Source organism: Saccoglossus kowalevskii, chromosome 21 (assembly GCF_978046115.1).
Source record: "Saccoglossus kowalevskii chromosome 21, keSacKowa6.1, whole genome shotgun sequence".
Taxonomy (NCBI): domain Eukaryota; kingdom Metazoa; phylum Hemichordata; class Enteropneusta; family Harrimaniidae; genus Saccoglossus; species Saccoglossus kowalevskii.
In genome coordinates, this window is record NC_140661.1 from 28,429,877 (window position 1) to 28,443,638 (window position 13,762).

The following is a 13,762-nucleotide window of genomic DNA, read 5'->3' on the forward strand; positions in this document are numbered from 1 at the left end:
AGCAATAGAGACATTCAATTCCTGATGATTTACATATATTGAAAGTACTATAGTGATTAGCCATATCCAATTAAAAATAAGGGATAAGAGTATTTTGTTTCCATAGCAACAAGCATTTCATCATTCCTTCATAGTTATATCTTACTTTTTTATGTAGCAATTGGGATAAAAAAGAAGTCTCAATAGACTCATTTCAATATGGGGCTACATTATCATGCATGAAAATAATGCTTTGAATTTCTGTCAATCCTACATTTATCTTAATTTTCAGTGGTAGCAGTCTTAGATCATTCCCATGTGGTGTATTTTATAGACGATTGCTACTTTCCCTTGATACTGTGATTCAATAAAATCATGGAAAGAGAGAAAAACATTAATCTTAAATGATGTGGCTTAAAGTTTACAATTTTCGGTAACGTCTTATCCAGCTAATATCAACAACACTGTGTCCAATACATGCATGCCTTAGAATCATTTACACTATTGCCCCAGAATCATTTACATATGCCTTAGAATCATTTACACTATTGCCCCAGAATCATTTACACTATTGCCTCAGAATCATTACAGTACAACATGTATGTCTTAGAATCATTTATAATATGCCTTAGATTCATTTATAGTATGCCTTAGATTCATTTATAGTATGCCTTAGAATCATTTATAGTATGCCTTAGAATCATTTATAGTATGCCTTAGAATCATTTATAGTATGCCTTAGAATCATTTACACTATGCCTTAGAATCATTTACAGTATGCCTTAGAATCATTAACAGTATGCCTTAGAATCATGTACAGTATGCCTTAGAATCATTTATAGTATGCCTTACAATCATTTACACTATGCCTTAGAATCATTTATAGTATGCCTTAGAAACATTTATAGTATGCCTTAGAATCATTTATAGTATGCCTTGGAATCATTTACAGTATGTCTTAGAATCCTTTATTGTATGTCTTAGAATCATTTATAGTATGTCTTAGAATCATTTATAGTATGCCTTAGAATCATTTACACTATGCCTAAGAATCATTAACAGTATGCCTTAGAATCATGTACACTATGCTTAAGAATCATTTACAGTATGCCTCAGAATCATTTATAGTATGCCTTAGAATCATTAACAGTATGCCTTAGAATCATTTATAGTATGCCTCAGAATCATTTACAGTATGCATTAGAATCATGTACACTATGCTTAAGAATCATTTACAGTATGCCTTAGAATCATTTACAGTATGCCTTAGAATCATTCACAGTATGTCTTAGAATCATTTATAGTATGTCTTAGAATCATTTACACTATGCCTTAGAATCATTTATAGTATGCCTTAGAATCATTTACAGTATGCCTTAGAATCATTTACAGTATGCCTTAAAATCATTTACAGTATGTCTTAAAATCATTTACAGTATGTCTTAGAATCATTTATAGTATGTCTTAGAATCATTTATGATATGCCTTAGAATCATTTATAGTATGCCTTAGAATCATTTACACTATGCCTTAGAATCATTTACAGTATGCTTTAGAATCATTTATAGTATGCCTTAGAATCATTTATAGTATGCCTTAGAATCATTTACACTATGCCTTAGAATCATTTACAGTATGCCTTAGAATCATTTATAGTATGCCTTAGAATCATTTATAGTATGCCTTAGAATCATTTATAGTATGCCTTAGAATCATTTATAGTATGCCTTAGAATCATTTATAGTATGCCTTAGAATCATTTACAGTATGCCTTAGAATCATTTATAGTATGCATTGGAATCATTTACACTATGCCTTAGAATCATTTATAGTATGCCTTAGAATCATGTACACTATGCTTAAGAATCATGTACACTATGCTTAAGAATCATTTACAGTATGCCTTAGAATCATTTACAGTATGCCTTAGAATCATTTACAGTATGCCTTAGAATCATTTACAGTACGTCTCAGAATCATTTACAGTATGCCTAAGAATCATTTATAGCATGTCTTAGAATCATTTATAGTATGTCTCAGAATCATTTATAGTATGTCTTAGAATCATTTACAGTATGTCTTAGAATCATTTATAGTATGCCTTAGAATCATTTATAGTATGTCTTAGAATCATTTATAGTATGTCTTAGAATCATTTATAGTATGTCTTAGAATCATTTATAGTATGCCTTAGAATCATTTATAGTATGCCTTAGAATCATTTATAGTATGCCTTACAATCATTTACACTATGCCTTAGAATCATTTATAATATGCCTTAGAAACATTTATAGTATGCCTTAGAATCATTTATAGTATGCCTTGGAATCATTTACAGTATGTCTTAGAATCCTTTATAGTATGTCTTAGAATCATTTATAGTATGTCTTAGAATCATTTATAGTATGCCTTAGAATCATTTACACTATGCCTAAGAATCATTAACAGTATGCCTTAGAATCATGTACACTATGCTTAAGAATCATTTACAGTATGCCTCAGAATCATTTATAGTATGCCTTAGAATCATTAACAGTATGCCTTAGAATCATTTATAGTATGCCTCAGAATCATTTACAGTATGCATTAGAATCATGTACACTATGCTTAAGAATCATTTACAGTATGCCTTAGAATCATTTACAGTATGCCTTAGAATCATTCACAGTATGTCTTAGAATCATTTACACTATGCCTTAGAATCATTTATAGTATGCCTTAGAATCATTTACAGTATGCCTTAGAATCATTTACAGTATGCCTTAAAATCATTTACAGTATGTCTTAGAATCATTTATAGTATGTCTTAGAATCATTTATGATATGCCTTAGAATCATTTATAGTATGCCTTAGAATCATTTACACTATGCCTTAGAATCATTTACAGTATGCTTTAGAATCATTTATAGTATGCCTTAGAATCATTTATAGTATGCCTTAGAATCATTTACACTATGCCTTAGAATCATTTACAGTATGCCTTAGAATCATTTATAGTATGCCTTAGAATCATTTATAGTAGGCCTTAGAATCATTTATAGTATGCCTTAGAATCATTTATAGTATGCCTTAGAATCATTTACAGTATGCCTTAGAATCATTTATAGTATGCATTGGAATCATTTACACTATGCCTTAGAATCATTTATAGTATGCCTTAGAATCATGTACACTATGCTTAAGAATCATGTACACTATGCTTAAGAATCATTTACAGTATGCCTTAGAATCATTTACAGTATGCCTTAGAATCATTTACAGTATGCCTTAGAATCATTTACAGTATGTCTCAGAATCATTTACAGTATGCCTAAGAATCATTTATAGTATGTCTTAGAATCATTTATAGTATGTCTCAGAATCATTTATAGTATGTCTTAGAATCATTTACAGTATGTCTTAGAATCATTTATAGTATGCCTTAGAATCATTTATAGTATGTCTTAGAATCATTTATAGTATGTCTTAGAATCATTTATAGTATGTCTTAGAATCATTTATAGTATGCCTTAGAATCATTTATAGTATGTCTTAGAATCATTTATAGTATGCCTTAGAATCATTTACAGTATGCCTTAGAATCATTTACAGTATGTCTTAGAATCATTTATAGTATGTCTTAGAATCATTTATAGTATGTCTTAGAATCATTTATAGTATGTCTTAGAATCATTTATAGTATGTCTCAGAATCATTTATAGTATGTCTTAGAATCATTTACAGTATGTCTTAGAATCATTTATAGTATGCCTTAGAATCGTTTATAGTATGTCTTAGAATCATTTATAGTATTGCCTTAGAATCATTTACAGTTATGTCTCAGAATCATTTATAGTATGTCTTAGAATCATTTATAGTATGTCTTAGAATCATTTATAGTATGCCTTAGAATCATTTATAGTATGTCTTAGAATCATTTATAGTATGCCTTAGAATCATTTATAGTATGCCTAAGAATCATTTACAGTATGTCTTAGAATCATTTACACTATGCCTTAGAATCATTTACAGTATGTCTTAGAATCATTTATAGTATGCCTTAGAATCATTTACACTATGCCTTAGAATCATTTGCAGTATGTCTTAAAATCATTTACAGTATGTCTTAGAATCATTTATAGTATGCCTTAGAATCATTTACACTATGCCTTAGAATCATTTGCAGTATGTCTTAGAATCATTTATAGTATGTCTTAGAATCATTTATAGTATGTCTTAGAATCATTTATAGTATGTCTTAGAATCATTTATAGTATGTCTTAGAATCATTTATAGTATGTCTTAGAATCATTTACAGTATGTCTTAGAATCATTTACAGTATGTCTTAGAATCATTTATAGTATGCCTAAGAATCATTTATAGTATGTCTTAGAATCATTTACAGTATGCCTTAGAATCATTTATAGTATGTCTTAGAATCATTTACAGTATGCCTTAGAATCATTTATAGTATGTCTTAGAATCATTTACACTATGCCTTAGAATCATTTACAGTATGTCTTAGAATTATTTATAGTATGTCTTAGAATCATTTATAGTATGTCTTAGAATCATTTATAGTATGTCTTAGAATCATTTACAGTATGCCTTAGAATCATTTATAGTATGTCTTAGAATCATTTACACTATGCCTTAGAATCATTTACAGTATGTCTTAGAATCCTTTATAGTATGTCTTAGAATCATTTATAGTATGTCTTAGAATCATTTATAGTATGCCTTAGAATCATTTACACTATGCCTTAGAATCATTTACAGTATGTCTTAGAATCATTTATAGTATGTCTTAGAATCATTTATAGTATGTCTTAGAATCATTTACAGTATGCCTCAGAATCATTTATAGTATGCCTTAGAATCATTTATAGTATGCCTAAGAATCATTTATAGTATGTCTTAGAATCATTTACAGTATGCCTTAGAATCATTTATAGTATGTCTTAGAATCATTTACAGTATGCCTTAGAATCATTTATAGTATGTCTTAGAATCATTTATAGTATGCCTTAGAATCATTTACACTATGCCTTAGAATCATTTACAGTATGTCTTAGAATCATTTATAGTATGTCTTAGAATCATTTATAGTATGTCTTAGAATCATTTACAGTATGCCTCAGAATCATTTATAGTATGCCTTAGAATCATTTATAGTATGCCTAAGAATCATTTATAGTATGTCTTAGAATCATTTACAGTATGCCTTAGAATCATTTATAGTATGTCTTAGAATCATTTACAGTATGCCTTAGAATCATTTATAGTATGTCTTAGAATCATTTACACTATGCCTTAGAATCATTTACAGTATGTCTTAGAATCATTTATAGTATGTCTTAGAATCATTTATAGTATGTCTTAGAATCATTTACAGTATGCCTTAGAATCATTTATAGTATGTCTTAGAATCATTTACACTATGCCTTAGAATCATTTACAGTATGTCTTAGAATCCTTTATAGTATGTCTTAGAATCATTTATAGTATGTCTTAGAATCATTTATAGTATGCCTTAGAATCATTTACACTATGCCTTAGAATCATTTACAGTATGTCTTAGAATCATTTATAGTATGTCTTAGAATCATTTATAGTATGTCTTAGAATCATTTACAGTATGCCTCAGAATCATTTATAGTATGCCTTAGAATCATTTATAGTATGTCTTAGAATCATTTATAGTATGCCTTAGAATCATTTATAGTATGCCTTAGAATCATTTACACTATGCCTTAGAATCATTTACAGTATGTCTCAGTAAAATCATTTACACTATGCCTTAGAATCATTTACAGTATGTCTTAGAATCATTTATAGTATGTCTTAGAATCATTTACAGTATGCCTCAGAATCATTTATAGTATGCCTTAGAATCATTTATAGTATGTCTTAGAATCATTTATAGTATGCCATAGAATCATTTATAGTATGCCTTAGAATCATTTATAGTATGTCTTAGAATCATTTATAGTATGTCTTAGAATCATTTATAGTATGCCTTAGAATCATTTATAGTATGTCTTAGAATCATTTATAGTATGCCTTAGAATCATTTATAGTATGCCTTAGAATCATTTATAGTATGTCTTAGAATCATTTATAGTATGTCTTAGAATCATTTACAGTATGTCTTAGAATCCTTTATAGTATGTCTTAGAATCATTTATAGTATGTCTTAGAATCATTTATAGTATGCCTTAGAATCATTTACACTATGCCTTAGAATCATTTACAGTATGTCTTAGTAAAATCATTTACACTATGCCTTAGAATCATTTACAGTATGTCTTAGAATCATTTATAGTATGTCTTGGAATCATTTATAGTATGTCTTAGAATCATTTACAGTAAGCCTCAGAATCATTTATAGTATGCCTTAGAATCATTTATAGTATGTCTTAGAATCATTTATAGTATGCCTTAGAATCATTTATAGTATGTCTTAGAATCATTTATAGTATGCCATAGAATCATTTATAGTATGCCTTAGAATCATTTATAGTATGTCTTAGAATCATTTATAGTATGTCTTAGAATCATTTATAGTATGCCTTAGAATCATTTATAGTATGTCTTAGAATCATTTACAGTATGTCTTAGAATCATTTATAGTATGTCTTAGAATCATTTATAGTATGTCTCAGAATCATTTACAGTATGCCTTAGAATCATTTATAGTATGTCTCAGAATCATTTACAGTATGTCTCAGAATCATTTATAGTATGTCTTAGAATCATTTATAGTATGTCTTAGAATCATTTATAGTATGTCTCAGAATCATTTACAGTATGTCTTAGAATCATTTACAGTATGTCTTAGAATCATTTATAGTATGTCTTAGAATCATTTATAGTATGTCTTAGAATCATTTATAGTATGTCTTAGAATCATTTATAGTATGTCTTAGAATCATTTATAGTATGTCTCAGAATCATTTACACTATGCCTTAGAATCATTTATAGTATGTCTCAGAATCATTTACACTATGCCTTAGAATCATTTATAGTATTTCTTAGAATCATTTACACTATGCCTGAGAATTATTTACAGTATGCCTTAGAATCATTTATAGTATGTCTCAGAATCATTTACAGTATGTCTCAGAATCATTTATAGTATGTCTTAGAATCATTTATAGTATGTCTTAGAATCATTTATAGTATGTCTCAGAATCATTTACAGTATGTCTTAGAATCATTTACAGTATGTCTTAGAATCATTTATAGTATGTCTTAGAATCATTTATAGTATGTCTCAGAATCATTTACACTATGCCTTAGAATCATTTATAGTATGTCTTAGAATCATTTATAGTATGTCTCAGAATCATTTACACTATGCCTTAGAATCATTTATAGTATGTCTTAGAATCATTTACACTATGCCTTAGAATCATTTATAGTATGTCTTAGAATCATTTACACTATGCCTGAGAATTATTTACAGTACCATTCAAAGTTTTAACGAAACAGACCTGGTTAGTACAAATATATGAAATTATGGGGGGGGGGAGGGGGGTTGGAAAAAGATCAACAATAACATTTTAAATACTGAATATTCAAAATTGTCTAGTGCTGAGTTATGCTATAAAAATGTTGAAAAGGTTTGAATAAATAAATGAAGAGAAGTTGTTTCTACTATCATGGGTATTTGATATGCGTCCAATAAAATTTGATTTTGTAGAAACACGTTTAAGCATGTAACATCATGTGAATGCATAACGATGAATGTATCTATTTACACTGTACAAGTGGTAACAGATTATTCGTTATTTTTTAAAGTATCCTCTCTGGATAAATATATAGCAACTATGTTCTTTATGCTAAAAATAAAGATTCATAACATACACAAAATTTCACTTAAAGGGTGGTAGTTGTCGTGCCATGCATGCGGGAGATATATGGGTCTCATATAAACAAAGACTTTGACTGTTGTGCAGATCAATGAGTACAAACTGGCATGTTACCAAGCTTTAATTTGGTATTTTATTAGGTGTTTGGAAGGTATCGAGGAGTCGCGCCCAGGTCGAACCTCATACTTGTGATTTCCATTAGAAGAGCGCATTGGATTGTGGGAAAATCAATGTTTATCAACACAAATGTCGCACATGCGCAGCGCAATGACTACCGCCCTTCAAATCATATTTTTTTAGAAGAGGATATGTTTAGCAAAACAATAAAGTTATCATTAAAGATATTTGTTGGATATTTACAGAATAAAAAATTTTAACAATATAATATGATTATTATAAGGCTATTACGAAGATACCTCAAAGTATGCACGAAGACAGTACAGCGGCAGTATCGCCTGACACGCAGCAGAGGTCGATGCAACAGCGTACTGTCTGAGTGCATACTTTGAGGTATCTTCGTAATAACCTTATTATTATACATCTTTTCCCTTCAAGGATCATGGAAATGCAGAAATCCAAAAATTTTAGAACAGAATCAGCGAACTTCTTTGTATGAAGTCCAGTCAAATCCTGGTGGCAGCCATGTTTGTTTTTATTATTATAGGACGCTTACGCGCGTAATCATTCCATATTTGAAATTTGCATTTCCAAATATGGTAGTATGAAAATAACCCGTAAAATACAGCAAAATTATGGCACGCTGTAACTTATGGCGTTACGGTGACAGATGTATAATAATACATAATATTGGCCTCATTTCTGAGATTTTAGATTTTGTAAAAATAAAAGCATATTACAAATACAAACAAACTAAGACAAAGCAGAAAAAACTTGTTTACAATAAACTGTGTGTGCATCTGTAGCATACAAAACTCTGTACCAGTCGGCACAGCATTCAGTATTACCACATATTTTAATCACCTCTTATAATGCGCTCACCAGAGTGTCTAATGGTTTTAAATTTACTTCTCATCCTTTATATTGCCGCAGGTTGTATATTATTGTTATAATAATAATAATATTAAGCGGTTACTATGACAATATATGTATGAAGACTGCATGGGTATATCAACTGTGGGAGAGTATTGACCGCAAGTGGGTATTTATCGAACCGTAGGTGGTTATCAAACGTGATTAGGTAGATGCAACAGCGTATACTCAGGGTGCATACACTGATATTTTCATAAGTGCTTATTATTATAAATTTTTCTCATCTAACCATTTATGTGCGGAATCCAGGGTGGGGTAAGAAGGGTGAAGTAAGGAGGGTGGGGCAAGGATCAAGGTAGCGATAATGTGGCAAAGAGAGTGGGGCAACCATATCTTGTGAAATGAATTTACAATATTTTGAGTTGAAAACACTTTTCTGGATTCTATTTATAGAACACAATCTTGTGTCATTGCACTGGTTGACAACAAGATGTTTTGTTTGATTTCATGTTTCATTAAAAACAAAACAGATATTCATTTAGAATATTTAATTTGTTCATATTTTTCAATCCATGTAATTAAGGTAGAGATGCAGTTTACCTGACAGGTATTTTAATTAGTTAATTAGGAAACCAAGATGACCTCCCTTGTCCACAAAACTATATATTTTCGGAATATGTGTACATCTCTTTACTATGAAGAAAGTGCCGTCTTGAAAACTGTCTACCAGTTGTCAATTTTGCAGGGCAGCAGCTCAAATTTAACTACTTCAAGTTTATGCATAAATTAACACCCTGGCAAGCTGTCTGTACGATTGTTGTAATACTGTTCAACCAAAAACAATGCCCGGATGGCGTTTTGAAGATAAACACGTTGTCAATCATTTGTGAAAATTTCAAAACAAAAGGTCAAAGTGTCTAGGAGCTATTTTTCTGGGATGTGCACTAAAAAGAAGCTGAGATAATTGCTAATTTGCATAACAATTCACTCAGTAAGAAGTTTGCTCATAATTAAAATGGCTGTAACAGTTCTAAATTTAAATGTATTATCGTTTTGTAAAAAGTTAAATATAGTGCATAATATGGAGATTCCGTAATTAATTTTTTTTACCGTGTTTCTTTTTGATTATTTATGTACAGCCTTGCTAAATCTTGTTAAGCATTCAAAAGAGAGAATGTTTGCACCTGTTATCTATATTTTAAAATCGTTTTTTGAGTATGTTCCACTATTCACAATTCTACAAAATTTTAACAGTCTATAGCCAAGACTGTTTGGATAATAAAAAGCAAAAAAAAAATTTGTTACTCCCAAGTGCCCACAAACCTGCATCTCTATCTTAAGTCAAAATGAAACAAAACAAAATGGACACACATAAACAACTGGACATTGATAATTTTTATCAACTAGCTATTATCGTAAATATACGTCATGTGACAAGACATATTACCATGTGTTTACTCATTTCGTGCCATAAAGGTTATTCTGATGCAGTAATACACGTACATGGATTAAAATATTAAACAGTAAAAACACAGCTTGTGCTCAGTTTCCTGGATTTGTATTTCTATATTTAGTGGGAGCATTACAGACTCGCCGTTTTGTGACAAGTAAAATAACCTATTCCTATGACAATAACAATGCTTCAACAATATCAGTGGTTCAGAGGTCATGACCTTTGGGGATGTATATTGGAATTAATTCCTCTGCATCATCAGATGTGATTTCATGCTCTTATCAGATTGCGATATCTTGGTGTATCAGTAAATTAACATCCTCAGAGAAAAAACAGTCCAGACAAATGGGAATTTAAACTATGTCTGTTTACTGTGTTAACCTGTGACTTGTTTGTTTGTATGATGATAGACAATTGCATTTCTTGTTTGAGATGCAACTTAAAAAGGCAGCCATATTGAATAAATGATCAAGTTACTTTAAATTTATTTTAGGTTCTAGATTAATCATGATTACAATAAAAAACTGAGTTGTTCCATAAAATCTGGGGTGTTACAAGTTTACTTGAATTAGATTACTGTTTGTATAAAGTATTCACTCTAACATCAAACCACCACAAAATGACAAGACCAGGAGAAGATTTAATATTTCTCATTTGGTGAAAAATAATGTGAAATCCTTTAAACGCAAAAGTTTTTTTTTAATTTTCATTTAAAACTTTAAATTCATTTTCCACAAATACCACAAATTCATTTTCCAACTGTCTAGGTGCTGTTTACATATATAACATTTTAGATGACCACAAATTCATTTTCAAACTGTCTAGGCACTGTTTACATACATAACATTTTAGATGACTGCAAATTCATTTTCCAACTGTCTAGGCACTGTTTACATATATAACATTCTAGGTGACCACCAATTCATTTTCGAACTGTCGAGGCGCTGTTTACATCTATAATATTTTAGATGAATACAAATTCATTTTCCAAATATCTAGGCACTGTTTACATATATAACATTTTAGATGACCACAAAATCATTTTCCAACTGTCTAGGCACTGTTTACATATATAACATTTTAGATGACCACAAAATCATTTTCCAACTGTCTAGACATGATGCTCATTTAACCTTTAAGGGACCAATGTCAACTGTTGTCACAATTCAAGAATTTTAAACCCACATAATTTTTCATAATTTTTTCAAAATTTTAGACAAGACTTGGGGGCTGAGCTTTGTCACAGAACACTCTATGTTGCTAAGACGCACACTATTGTACACACGAACATGTATTTCTATGGGCTCTGTGTGAGCTGCTGTGCAACGCCAGTTGAAGAGCTGGGGAAAATAAGAGTTCAAGAAAACAGTACAAACTCAACTGAAGTAATCCTGGGCAACCAAATTTATATATGTTGCACATCTATGAGTAATCTTGTTAGAGAGTCTCAACAACTATCACAAAATAGTTTCCGACCGTTGTTTTTACTGGTTGTGGTTGCCAGGCGATGAAAAGCTTGGATGTTCGCTATTTAGAATAGGAAATTATGTTCATTTGGTTCTAAATTTTCAAAAAGAGGATAGAGAAAACCCCCCCCCCCAAAAAAAAAATGGTAAAATATTGCCTCAAATATTATGGGACAAGAACAAATTATTTTATATTTTATTGATTAATCTAGTCTGCATTAATTAGTCTACTAGCAAGATGCATCTGGTAATTTGATTTATCTATTGACTGTTACACAATCCAAGGAGGGAAAGAAAATGGTCACAAAGTACACATATAAAAACAATAGTGCCTCATATAACAAATAATAAATATAATATAATATATTGAGTAATTGAGTAAGTATATAATATATTACATGTAACACAGGTTTAACTTTAATTATACACGAACACTACATTTGTATATCTGGTCAGTTATCCTTATAATATTTGGGCATTTGATAAAGTATTAATCCCACCAAAATTTTATGACAACATTATATACAAAATTTGTAAATTTGTCACCAAAGACACAATTCATGGCCTTGCTAAACAACAGTGGTCTAACACTCCCTGTAGAAAGGTTCCTTTTAAAATAAGACAGCAACCCCAGTAAAAATGTTCTTTCACAGTTAAGTTTTGCAGTTTGTTTTCTATCATTTATAGTATAATAATTTAGCCTTAATATTATTTTTTTTCCTATAATGTATTAGCTTAGTGTTTTTTTTAAAACTTAAGTGTGTAAGTGTTAATAAAATTACTGTGTACGTTTTTACACATTTTTTCTAATTTATTTGTTAATTTTGGACTGACCAAAGGGTTATATGTTCTCACTGGCTACAGGTGTTGATAAATTTGAAAACAAAAATGCATTTTAATCTTATGAAAGGTGACTTTGCCATTTAAAAATTCAAAATATCTAGAGACTTATAATGGTTTAGTATACGTCGAATGATGACCACTGAGTCGTAAACGTGGACTGTGAGCAGTGAACAGGATGGGTATAAGCACAGTCCCTCTATCCCATTTATAGAGATGTAATGAATGACGGGTCCTAGCGATGATCTTTTACTTGTAAGTTGATTATAGTTAAATACTTTGGGCGAACTATCAACGAGTCTTGCGGTACTGTGATATGCAAATGCATTACGATGCGGCAGGACATGGGCTGACGATATGTGAAACAAAACAAACAGCGAAAGAGGGGCGGGGTCAAATGAATCAATGACCAGTAATCATAAACCAGGGTAACTAACTCTCATCGACAAATGATAAAAGAACAAGCCCAGACCAGAAGTATTTATACACGCATACAAATATTAATGCAGAGGTATGCAACAACTTACCCCAGATATTTCACTTTCTTTATGCTGGATTTCAAAGCTGAGTTGCTTGTACTGCCTGTACCACGAGCTCCGTGGCCACACTTGGATCCCGCGTTTGATGCCATCGCCGTCGTAGGTGACCAGTTAATACCAAACAACTTAAATCGTTCGTGTTGCCGTGTAATTTCTTCGGGCTTGAAAGTCAGGAAACTGCGACTGCTGACTCGTCTAGGTAGTCCACGAAAGCAACTGAGTTTGGAGATTCCCCCTGTCGAACGTAGGATCAGTGACATCAGGTAACTGATGATGTTGATTCGCTGAAAGGTGGATAATCGACCAATGGCGGAAGTATCCTGAAATTGATTCAAGCATGCGCAGTTTGCACTTGACGGTAAAATTTCATGAATGGACAAAAAAGCAGGTTTGTGATGTTGATACCTCGTGATCTATAGACTGCATTTTCAAATATCATTCATGCTGCAAAGTCGTTTACTCCGCATGCAATCTCGATCGACAGTAAAACATTCAAGTGCCAATGAATAGCGCCCTCTATCCCAATTCTTTGTTATTATTCTAGTTCTGGACCATTTTATAGTTGTAGTATTTTTGTTATAGTTGATATCTTGAAATAGTACAGTTGTAGTATAGTTGTTAGCCTATTAGAATTAATCA

At 30.7% G+C, this 13,762-nt stretch overlaps 1 protein-coding gene across 1 annotated transcript in view; it reads right to left on the reverse strand.

Annotated features, from left to right (window-relative positions):
* Positions 1-13,419, reverse strand: part of LOC100371018 (NAD(P)H-hydrate epimerase-like) — a 128,972-nt gene extending 115,553 nt beyond the window's left edge. The window contains exon 1 of the mRNA XM_085494841.1: positions 13,112-13,419. Within this exon, the coding sequence (XP_085350967.1) occupies positions 13,112-13,383 (272 nt within the window). The 5' untranslated portion in view covers positions 13,384-13,419. The remainder of the gene's footprint in view (positions 1-13,111) is intronic.
* Between the last annotated feature and the right edge of the window lie 343 nt (positions 13,420-13,762).